The sequence below is a fragment of the Sinocyclocheilus anshuiensis genome, unplaced genomic scaffold (genome assembly GCF_001515605.1).
Source record: "Sinocyclocheilus anshuiensis isolate Anshui unplaced genomic scaffold, SAMN03320099.WGS_v1.1 scaffold454, whole genome shotgun sequence".
NCBI classification, from domain to species: domain Eukaryota; kingdom Metazoa; phylum Chordata; class Actinopteri; order Cypriniformes; family Cyprinidae; genus Sinocyclocheilus; species Sinocyclocheilus anshuiensis.
The window spans coordinates 4,004,059-4,016,213 of NW_015548217.1; the positions used below are offsets into that span (position 1 = coordinate 4,004,059).

At 36.9% G+C, this 12,155-nt stretch overlaps 1 protein-coding gene across 1 annotated transcript in view; it reads right to left on the reverse strand.

Annotated features, from left to right (window-relative positions):
- LOC107654051 (protocadherin-15-like) overlaps positions 1 to 12,155 on the reverse strand; it is a 224,722-nt gene that overhangs the window by 204,772 nt on the left and 7,795 nt on the right. Inside the window, exon 2 of the mRNA XM_016440948.1 lies at positions 7,554 to 7,668. Coding sequence (XP_016296434.1) covers positions 7,554 to 7,644 — 91 coding nt within the window. The 5' untranslated portion in view covers positions 7,645 to 7,668. The remainder of the gene's footprint in view (positions 1 to 7,553; positions 7,669 to 12,155) is intronic.

Here is a 12,155-nt window from a genome sequence, read left to right on the forward strand (position 1 = left end):
GCCGTCCACGACCTCACCTCCGGGAAGAAAGGCACCGGGAAGAAAGGCAGAGAACCAGCGCAAGCCACCCCGAGAAACCAATTATCCAGCCTTGAGGGCTCGGGACACGGTGGAGGTTTCCACTCGAGCCCGACCCTTTCGGGTCCCGGGAAAGCATAGCTGTCATCTCCGGATCCGATTCAGGTTTGCCACCGTCCCGGAGGGCGGCAGCGCGGCCGATTCTTCATCGGACAGCTCTCCCTCCGATGCTGAGATCGACATCTGGTCGGGGGGAGGTCCACTGGATACCGCTGGTACGCTCTTTAAAGAAGGCCCAGCACGTTCCGTGGGTCGCTCCACTGGATCGGAGGTGCAAGAGGAGTGATGGTCCCCAGAGGGTTGGTTCCCTGCGGGGTTTGCCATCACTGTAACCCTCAAACCGCCCGTGCTACTGCCGGAAGTGGTTCTCGCCTGTCCACCAGAATGAGCCCCAGATCGCGGCAACGGGACTCCGCGAAAAGCTGGTATGCATTGCACCTGCTGCCTTATTATACTCACGCTGTGATCAGTGGCAGCTGGATGCAATAATTGCATGCCAATGTGCATTGGCTCGTTTAGTTTACACTCGAAGTAGATTGGTCTCTCTAAGCGATCCCCAATTTGTCGGTCAGTTCCGACATACGTCTATCGAAGCGATATCCCAATTCGTCGGTCACCGACGTGACTCGGAGTGACCGACTGAAAGGGAACCATTATTACATAAGCACATGCACAAAGCCTAAGTTCATAATAGCTTCCATGAAGTATCTGAGACTACTCTGATCTGACGCCTTTGTAAAAATTACTCAAGATGTGATTACAGAAGTTAACAACTCATTGCTGATTGAATCATCTCACTGATGATCATACATGTTACATGACACCCACTGGGTGGAATAGTTTTTAATGACGCGGATGGTTTTCTTTAAAGAAACATCTTAGAGAAGCTAACATGATACTGTAATTACTGTACATAGCTCAGACAGCATGCACTGCAACTGTTTGATTTTAACAAAAATGAATGACAATTTTCCTTTTGCGGGGGGGGGGTGCTGCAAACACGAAACACTTAAAATTTAAAACACTTTACATTTCATATCCAGTAGTGTTCCTTTTAAAATTTGTTCTGACCACATGGCCAGGTTTAATGCTAATCAAAGGATTTTGCTGCATAAGAAAAGTGCCTATTATTCATTATTTTTATGTCGGATGCCATATAGATGTAAAAAGTAATTACACATGTATGCCTGCTCTTGAATCACTTAAATACTTTTGAAAATTACACGCGTGTACCTACTGGTATGACTGTAACCTGTCTGAATAAGTGATTATGGATAATTCATCTGTAGTGTATGAAGATGAATAATCCCTTCATCTTGTATGGGTTGTGAATGTTGCACAGTAGGTAGTATGGAATATTATTTTAAGATATTTTTATGGAATTTATGGCTCTATATATATAGTGTAGCAATAAATCTCTTTTAAACCTAAACATAATAACTATGCATATCTCAAGATTATGGAAGTCAATAGATTATGGTAATGGAAGATTATGGAAAACAGAAGATAATCGAACAGTATATGTCAGGTATTCTCAAATTCATCTCCCCATAACAATTTGGACATCTTTTGAGAATTAATTAATTAAGTAAGTAAGCGTTGTGACGTGACAAACCAGAACACTTTATAATATATTATAATATAACCTTTAAAATCAGTAAATCTGTCTGCGGCCCAATAATTCATAACGTGAGTGGTCTAGTTTAGTTATGCCGCAACATTTAGCTTCCTTGGGCTGCAAAACTTACAGTTTAGCCTATTTAAATTACATTTAAGTGGTTGTGTAATCAGATTATTTTACAAAATGTTTCACAATTCATATTCCCTTTATAATAATTGTAAAGCAAAAAATTAGGATATGCAAATACCGTCATCGGTGATTTGTGCATAGTGACAGACCGCTTGCGGCATTTGTGAAACTTGTTGAAATGTGTGTGCGTTCCATTCAACAGCAAAAATGTAAGAAAATATCACCCAAATGTCAAAAGCTTGACAGCAAAGCAGACAATTTAACAAAGAAATTGACTGATTCCTAAATCATTTTCCCAATTATGAGAGACGAGAGATCACTGTTCTAGACTATTCAAGCAAATATATTGTTTATTCTCCAATTCAGACAGACAGACAGACAGACATAGACAGACAGACAGACACAGACAGACAGACAGACAGACAGATAGATAGATAGATAGATGATAGACTGACAGACACATAGAATTGTAGAAAGAATGATAGAACAATAGTTAGATAGAAAGATAGACAGAACAACATAACGATAGATAGATAGATAGATAGATAGATAGATAGATAGATAGATAGATAGATAGATAGATGGATGGACTGACAGACACATAGAATTGTAGAAAGAATGATAGAACAATAGTTAGATAGAAAGATAGACAGAACAACATAACGATAGATAGATAGATAGATAGATAGATAGATAGATGGATGGACTGACAGACACATATAATTATAGAAAGAATGATAGAACAATAGTTAGATAGAAAGATAGACAGAGCAACATAACGATAGACAGATAGACAGATAGACAGATAGATAGATAGATAGATAGATAGATAGAACAATGGATGGGTGGATTGAAAGACTCAGAATTATAGAAAGAATGATAGAACAATAGTTAGATAGAAAGATAAACAGAACAACATAACGATAGATAGAACGATATAACGATAGATACAGAATGACAGAACAATGATAGATAGATAGATAGATAGATAGATAGATAGATAGATAGATATGACAAAGATAGAAAGACGACAGACAGACAAACAGATTGATAGACCATTTAGTGTTATTTATTTTTACCAGGTAATTTTATTCACTGGCCCCTGGACACCTTGCATTTTCTAAAAGTGGCCCCTGAGCTGTGGAATCTGAGTTTCTCTGGTAAATGGTTTTACTGCCCCAGGGTTTCTGAAGAAACTCCAGAACAATAAAAGGACAGTGCAATGTGGGAATGACATCCACGTCAACACACTGCAGCACATGGCTGCTTGTCCAGCGGGACACATCCATCACAGCTAAGGTCAAAGATCTGAACTTCTACCTTCTGAGTGGGATGGATGTCCCCACCGGGAGCCATTCACTACTGTCTGCTGATCGGCCCTTTTCACGTCTCCTGTACATCAATCTGCACTTGTGCTTAAGTCACAGTGCTCGGCAGAAAATAATTGTGATTATAAGATAAGCACGCTCAGCAAAAACTTCCAATCAATTTAATTTGTTTTGAATGAGAAAGTACAAAAGTTTGAATAAGTGTTTTCTAATTTTAACTGAAACCATTCTGGGTTTTACTGCATTCCAGGACGCAGTGATTGGAAGGACGATATGGAGAGCACTGCAGTGATGGCACACATACAATAATGGGCTGGTTTTTGCTCATTACATATCCCATAACTTTAAACCACAAGCCAAATTTACTTTAAATTACTTTTAAGTCTTTATATGAAGACTGACCTCTTTTGCATTGAAAAATCTCTCAACTCCAATGGGTCTGCAGCATATTATGCATTATGAACAGCTCTGACCTGATACAATATAAGCATGTTGACTCACATCGTGTGGCGTCCCTGAAGGGAAACATTATTGAAATTCTAATGACCACTGAAATGTTTAGCGATGAAGCATGTCTGAGCTGCGAATTCGTATAGCCTGATGAAAAATGGATGAGATTATATTTCTTGGAATGAATCTTGGCCTTGTTCTTAGTTAGTATTCAGTCGACACCATGCGTAGCTGACCTACTCTGGCTGAACCGTGTCCCTGAACAGAGGGGGCACATCTGAATCTTCAGGGGCGAGAGAGAGCAAGCACTTGGGAAGCTGGACTGTCGAACTCTAGTGGTCATGGTTCAAATGAGAATAGAGTACACGAGGCCAACTCCACTATCAACTTTAGCCTGTTAGCCACACTGCAATATAGGAAGCGTCAGCTGTTCAGTTCAAGTCCTCAGGGGTAAGAATCCACCAGAGAACATGCAAAATCTAAAAGAATCAAAACATAGTGGACCAAAAGGTCAAGGTTGAGCTGCTTAGCATGGTGCTGTTAGCAGCTGCAAATAACCTGCTCTAAAAAGCATTTTTCTCAATGGAATTTTTTTTTTTTAACAATTTATACAATGCAATTAACCTCAAGCATTCAAAACATGGGTTTAACTACCACACTGCTCCATATCTCACCTTGAACTATTGCCATATTTGCCGAGACTGAATTAGTGTATCTAAATACGAATGCAAGAGGTAAATATCTCTACAATTTCCTTTAAATGATCCATTTACAATTGGAACCAATAAATCAATATTCAGTCTGGAATATCCTTTATCTTCATTAAACCTGGAGGTCAAATGCAAATTGTCTTCAACCCAGACATACTCACTGTAGGGTAAATGTATGGCTTAGTGATGTTGACGTAATACACTGTACAGCCAATTCCAGCTCGAGTTTGGCTACTCCTGTCATTTTGGTGAGGACAAAGAGTAGATCATTTCTACACTTTGGGCACAAAAAGAAAAGGGCCAAAAAGGGCCCTTTGGCAAAGTTGCCAGCCCATAATTCTCCAGAATATCACTGCTTGGTGCAGCATTAAAATTTCAAACATTGTACAGCTTCCAAAACCATTAAGGGAGGAGTCCATCTACTTTTGGCAATATATTTTAGTTATACAGGCTAACAAGCTTCTGATAAATAAACACCAAAAGAACCATAAACATAGTCTGTAACACTTAATGTTTCTGAAGTCAAAATTTATTGGTGATCTTCCCTTACAGTGAGATCTTAACTTAAGAACTACAGAGACTGTACAATTAAGTCAGAATCAGGAACAAATCAGTTCAATATGAAAATGAATCATTCAAACGATTCATTGACAGCCAGCTCAAAAGAATGATTCATTTAGCAGTTCTGGAGGCGACAGCTCATTGGAGAGGAAGATATTGGTCCCAAAAATGTTGGTCTATTTTCCATACAAGGCAGTTTTATGACTAAAAAAAAAAACGTTAATATAGCTCACACATGATTTATGCCAGTTTTATGTTACCTTATGGTGCCCATCTGTCATTTTTGGGGCTTGATGGCAATGGTAACTATAAACTACTGTTCTGAGAAAAATAGTTCTCCCTAAAAAAATCATATTTTATTTTCTATATAAAATAAATAAATAAAATAACACGATATAATAGATAATAGATAAGAGGAAAAAATATCTGTGTACCCAAAAAATGACATACATAGTGTGTGTTCAAGAGAAATAAAAGAAAGATTACTGAATTGAAGACTGAATGAAAAAGCAGTTTCCAACTCTTTGCAGGTGAAGGATCAATATATAGAATTTCTCCACTTTCATATCAGTGTGCTACATCGATAAAACACCAGGAAGCGCAAATCTAAGCAACACAAAGGAAATACAGTAAATTCCAGTGGTGTCCAATGTGAAAGGATATGCGTCATCATAGATTGAGTGAGAAGAGGGTCTACTGTGCAAATTTCCTACATGAAATTAGAATCTATCATACTGCCATGCCAAGTCATTATGGTTTCTGCAGTGGTGAACATTTCCTACTAGCAATTCATATGATACAGTGACGATGCAAAAAATCAAACAGTGTCTAACATTGTAACAGCTGATGCCTGTGTTATATTCACATACAAGGATGTAATTTTGCTTTGAACATTGAACATTGTAATTAATCAATATAGCATTTGTTATGAAGAAACAACCGCCTGCACATTTAGAACCAATAGCTACAACATGGCACAGTAGTAATAAAAATCTATAGGGACAAATCTATTCCTTTAACAGATTATCTAATATAAATTCTACAAGTTAGACACAGTTTTACACAATAAATAAGCCTACAATAAAACGTGATAAATTCTAGTAAAGGTGGTCATGAGTAGGCCTAGTTTAAAAAGATTTTAATATATGTTAGTGCTGGTTTTCTCCTCTTTTCATTAGTCTTTTTAGTTTATTTGCCTTTTTTTAGCTACTGTTCGACTTTCTCCATAGCATTTTAAAGTGGCTGTTACTCTAAAAAATTTAAATAGATCTCATATTTGACCATCAGCTTTGCGATAGGAGTGGCTCGTGCAAATCTTATCACACGTCTCGAGTGAACGCACGCAGAGTATACGGTGATTCGCACGCTGCTCATGAACTGCGCTTCAGTCATATTGTGCTGACAAACTGCTCCGTTCGGTTCGTAAGTAAAGTTAGCGCTTATAAAATTGCCGAAGGCGCGATTCAAATAATTAATTAATAGCCTGATTCGAGGTTTCCATTAACCATGGCATAAATATTGGTGGGGGTTGTACTTGCTAGTTTTGGTTATTGGGGGTGGTTATATCCCCCCCCACACAAACTGTTACAATGTTACAATGTTACACACAGTATGTTTTTTTTTTTAGCATGTTTCTTAAATTTTGGACACTTTTGTATATCATTGGTAGCTATTTACTTGCTTATTATCTGTACGTACGTACTTACTAATTAATTTTATCATGTGAAGGTCACATTAATCTGGATTTTCTTTTTTTTTTTTTACCATGAATCATCTTGCAACTTTTAAAGTGACTTTTATTGACAGATTTCCCCCATTGTTTCATCGTCCCATACTTTCAATCTTGAGATATGAAAATCCATAATGAACATCATTCATTACGTATTTAAAACTGTGACAATCTAAATGTGATGAAAAGATTGTAACATTTACAGTGTGAATATGATTTATATCAACACAAATTATAACTGTCGTAACCATAACTATTGTAGCTGTGAAATTAAAAATGAATTAAAAATGAAAATGACAGCTATAAAATTAGCCTAAGGAAGTCATTTCCACCACCTACGTTTTCATATCCACAAAAGACCCTATAGTTACAAAAAAAAAAAAAAAAAAAACATACATAATTCATTAGGCATGATTCTTGTTTAAAAACAATAACATAACTGCCCTTAAAATTCTCATGTTACATATGTAAACTTTTATATGTAAACTACTTTTCCATGTACTCCTCAAACTGAACTTCGGAAGCATGGTGCTGATGCAAGAATTTAATATTAGCATATTACTAAACTAACAACTTACTCTAATAAGCATAAAAATACACAGGCACACAAATATAGGAAAATGAGCCTCTCTGAAATGAATCACATTTTACTGCTACTTTTCAGTATTTAATTATTTATATTTCTAATCAACATTTCTCTCACATTGCGTGCCATGTTTATTTTATTTCTTTTACTGAGCTTGTTGCAATGCATTCTGAAATGTTTCATATTCATGCTGCCTACCTTCTGGAACATCAGGAGTGTGCCTACAGAGGCAGCTCACCAGTTTATAAAGCAATCTTATGAGTTTTGGAAAACACATATATCATCATCTAAATTCGATCGCTCCAAAGCAGGAATATTGAAGATGCCAGACAGTCAGGAAAATTTGTGAGGGAGAACTTACCATCTGAATCTTGAGAATAGCTAGCAGCGGTGAGCAGAAGAACGCCAATGCCGATTCCCAACCATTTAAAGAGCCACGACCTCTGGCGCATCTTCACGTATTACAGCATGCTCTCCTGTGAACATAAAGAGACAGATTATGGATGAAGTGCTTCTCTCGCATACATTCTCTCGCATAATGGTGGTTGTACCATTTAAGACGCATGAGTCATAAGTCACATAATTGGTAGCCGGTGCATTTCTAGACAGACCCCAGGGGGATTCATATGCCAAGTGACCGTTTGATTTTCATCTCTTTGAGAAACTTATTTACTGTTTTTCATAAAAAGCAATCCCAAGGACTTTGAAGTTTACTCACTGAACATTCTAATTAATTCTGGTATCAAAACAGACAATGAAATGGGCTGAGTCAATTTTCCAGCCATAATTACTCGAGTCATTTTACATCATAAAAATAATAGAGAGTTTGGCTTTGGGGATGTTGCATCAAACTGAAATCCTCGGTAATAACAGTGGGCAGGAAGCATTTGCTGCACATATAACCTTTCCCTTTGAAGTGAGCAGAGCGATAGATAGCGTTCTTCTTGTGAGAGATATAACAACCCACAGCAAAGTGCAGCTTTGAAGTTTGCAACATGTCTGAGGGGTCAACGAACTCCTTCTTGGAAAAGACTCAAAGACCAACATGCTTTGACAGGTTTGGATGGAAGGAAGAGATAAGCTTTGCTCCTAGAGGAATAAGGTCAATTTATTTATATTACGACTAATCAGAGGAGACCGATTCAGAAGTGAATCTTACAATGATAAGAGTCTCCATCATCTGAAAGAATATAGATAACGCAGTCAAATCAATAGCAATTTTTAAATAAAGTCCATTTTTCGTGAATGATGGAGACAATAGTGCTCAAAAACACTGATTGCTGAGAGATGATGGTGCCTAATTTTTTACATGTTTTTGACAGCTTTTCCATTTCATCAGAAAATAAAAGTTCTAAACAAGCATAGTTTCATTTTATTATGTCTTTATTTTATTTCATCCCTGTTTAACAGGGTTTACAAGGTCCCTGTTTTACACAGCTATGTTATTACTCTTCACAAAAAAATGCTTTTAGGCCAAAACCCATGAATGAGTTAGCATTTTGGCACTGCCGGTTCCATCGGCCTGAAGTAAATAGGTTTTTGACCTTCTGTGGTTAACACAAGCTCAAGATATTTTCACGCTTTATTCTATGACTTAAAATAGACCAGTAATACCCCTTGTGATTTTTAAAGCTTTTACTTGTCTTGAATGAGACAGGTGCTAACAAGTGGCTAAATGGGACTAGAGAGGTTTTTGGAGACCTTAAATGTCATCACGCCAAACAGGTGAACTCATCCTCTCATAAATATGCTTTTACATCCTCAGTGTGTTTATAATAACATATAATAACTCAAATTTTCAGGGAAAAACGTTTTTTAAAATAAAGACTAAAATAATTGTTGGAAGCTTAATGGTGGTGACGCTGAAGTCTCACAACTGCGGTGTTGCTTTATAGCCTACATTTAGCTTTTTACTTCTGGCCGTTACATTTTGGCTTCAAAATGTATAAACATTGTGTTCATTTGTGAACACAACATGCAAAACGAACAAAACAAATTATTATCTTTTGTTGGCTGCAGACCGTATTTTCTGAAATAAGCCAAAAGCCAATGGAAAAATCCTACTGTGTTTTTGTTGAGGAAACCTGGGTGATGCTGACTTCCAGGTTGGCCTAAAAAAACACATCATCACTGCAGTGCTCTATTCAAATTAATTTATGAATTGGTCAATTGATTTATGGGGCCCTAAATTCAAAGGGAGCTCTGAGGAGTTTAATTGTGAACAAACAAGTTGCGTTTTCATTAATTCTTATAGTTTAACAAACATGTGGAAAGCATTTTCTTTATTGTCTAACCCCAGTGTGATATGAAAAATATAATTTTGGCAACGTCTGTCAGACTCAACCCGGTTTACAGTTTTTTTTTGTTTGTTTTTTCAACTGCTTACACACAAAATCTTTACTTGTCACACAATTTCTGAAACCTGACACTCAAACACCAGAACCATACAAAACCATACACTAATTCTCGGCCTCCTCAGTTTTCAATTTCATAAAACACTTTTTTTCAAAACACAACACACAATTCTCTATGTAACACACAAAAATCTAACAGGAATTAATATTATGGCAAAGGCATTTGCAAATGTTTGCTTTTGAGATGGGTTTGTGATATTTTGAATGCAGTGCTTCATTTTGCAAGAGATGAGAGGCATTTTGCATTTTGTGTGTGCAATTGTTGGATTTGTGTGTTAAGTTGTGAAAAAAAGAGGCAAAGTTTTGAATATAACATTACAGTACAAGGTTTTTTTTTTTTTTGTATCTGCCTATGTTGGCCCATATTAAGAAACAGGCAGGCACAATTCTGATTCTGACACTGTGAAACTCTGCTGAACTGATTTAAACCTAATAAAATGTGTTAATGAGAACAACAGCCTTATTGGTAGCTAACAGCATAATCTAGTTTGCCTAAAAATTAAAAAAATAGCTATGAATATTAATTAGAAAACAAAAATGAATATTTAAAACTACATAAAAATGTATAACTATTTAATATTTCATGAAAAATAATACATATTTAATCAAGAAACACATGAATGGAATTTAAATGTTTTAATTTTGTGAAAATTATGCAGGTACAGATTCATATGGGTCTGCTAATAATCAAGGAAAACACACACACACAAACTTGGTTGCACAAAAACATAATTGTAATTGTTCTGTTTTCAGTTCTGTGGCATGTTTTTTTCCCAGTACTCAGAATTGGTAATACAAAAAAAAAACATTTGACGTCATCGACAGATATACTGCGAGAATGCAAATAAGTGCATTTCCAAAAATAAACAATTGACATCAGATCCGAATGAACATCAGCTCAGCACAAGCTAGTCTTCGGCATCTGATACAATCTTGACAGATTTCGGGTATCAGGACATGGCTTTGCAAAACACAGAGGCTATTTTGAAAAGTCAATAACAACAAAAATATAACTTGTTGTCATCCAGATATCAAATCACATCACCAAATCCAAAGCTACTTGATGAAAAGTTCCATTGCTGAGTGAAAAAGAGACAACCATACAGAAAGAGAGAGGGAGACATGTACGTTCAAGCTTTTTGACTTGTACTACATCAAAACCCTCAACACTGGAGTCGATCATTGCACTGCCATGCTCGCCGACTATCATTATGAATGGTCTTTGTTCTTCCGAACTGAAAGAGTCTTTGGAGACACGAATGTAATTTCATCCTCTGTTGTCAGGATGGAAGCATATCTCTCCCCTGTGTTCCTTAATATAAAGGTCTTCCTCTGGACAATCAATGAGAGATGCTTCAGCGCTACGCCGTGAGAATGCAATGGATTGACGGCAGACGCAGTATGTCAAGGGGCGAGTTCTATAAATGTGTTTCCTTCGAAATTTCTTTTTGGTTTCGAGAAATTAGAAAAACGTTGAGTGCAGCCTTACAAACAGTGCACAATAAAGCTACGGGCCTCCAATAAGCTAATGGTCTAGAACGGCGCTCTCTAGTTGAACCCTAATCTCTGAGAGTAACTGAAACAACACCTGCTTGACTGTGTAAAGGCTTCCCAGAGCCACAATTTCACAAAGAGGGGCTGAACATATACTGCCTTCAAATCACGTCAGAATAATTGTATTTATGAGATGAGTGGCCATGAGTGCCACCAATGTCAAAATTACCACTAGGGAACCTTTCTGGAAGTCAGGTATTCAGAATTGGTGGGTTTAATGGTGGAAGCACTTTTTTGTTGTTGGACAGATGGATAAACAGATTTATTAGAGAAAAACAGAGAGAACAGACAGAATTTTATAGATAGACAGACACAGTATGAGAGAACAATAGATAGATACAGACAGACAGACAGACAGTGACAGACAGACATACAGACAGACAGACAGACGGACGGACGGATGGATATATGGATGAGACAGACAGATAGACTGACAGATAAAACAACACACCGATGTATGGACTGACAGACAGACACATAGAATTATAGAAAGAATGATAGAACAATGAACGATGATAGATAGATAGATAGATAGATAGATAGATAGATAGATAGATAGATAGATAGATGGATGGATGGATGGATGGATGGATGGATGGATGGATGGATGGATGGATGGATGGATGGATGGATGAGACAGACATAAAGACTGACAGATAAAACGGCACACCGATGTATGGACTGACAGACAGATAGACAGACAGACAGACACATAGAATTATAGAAAGAATGATAGAACAATAGTTAGATAGAAAGATAGACAGAACAACATTACGATAGATAGAATGAGATAACGATAGATACATAATGACAGAACGATGACATTAGATAGATAGATAGATAGATAGATAGATAGATAGATAGATAGATAGATAGATAGATAGATAGCAGGGATGGGCGATATCTTATCGTTTGCGATATACCAGTAAAAATTATCGATAAGAATTACATAGATAGATAGATAGATAGATAGATAGATAGATAGATAGAACAAT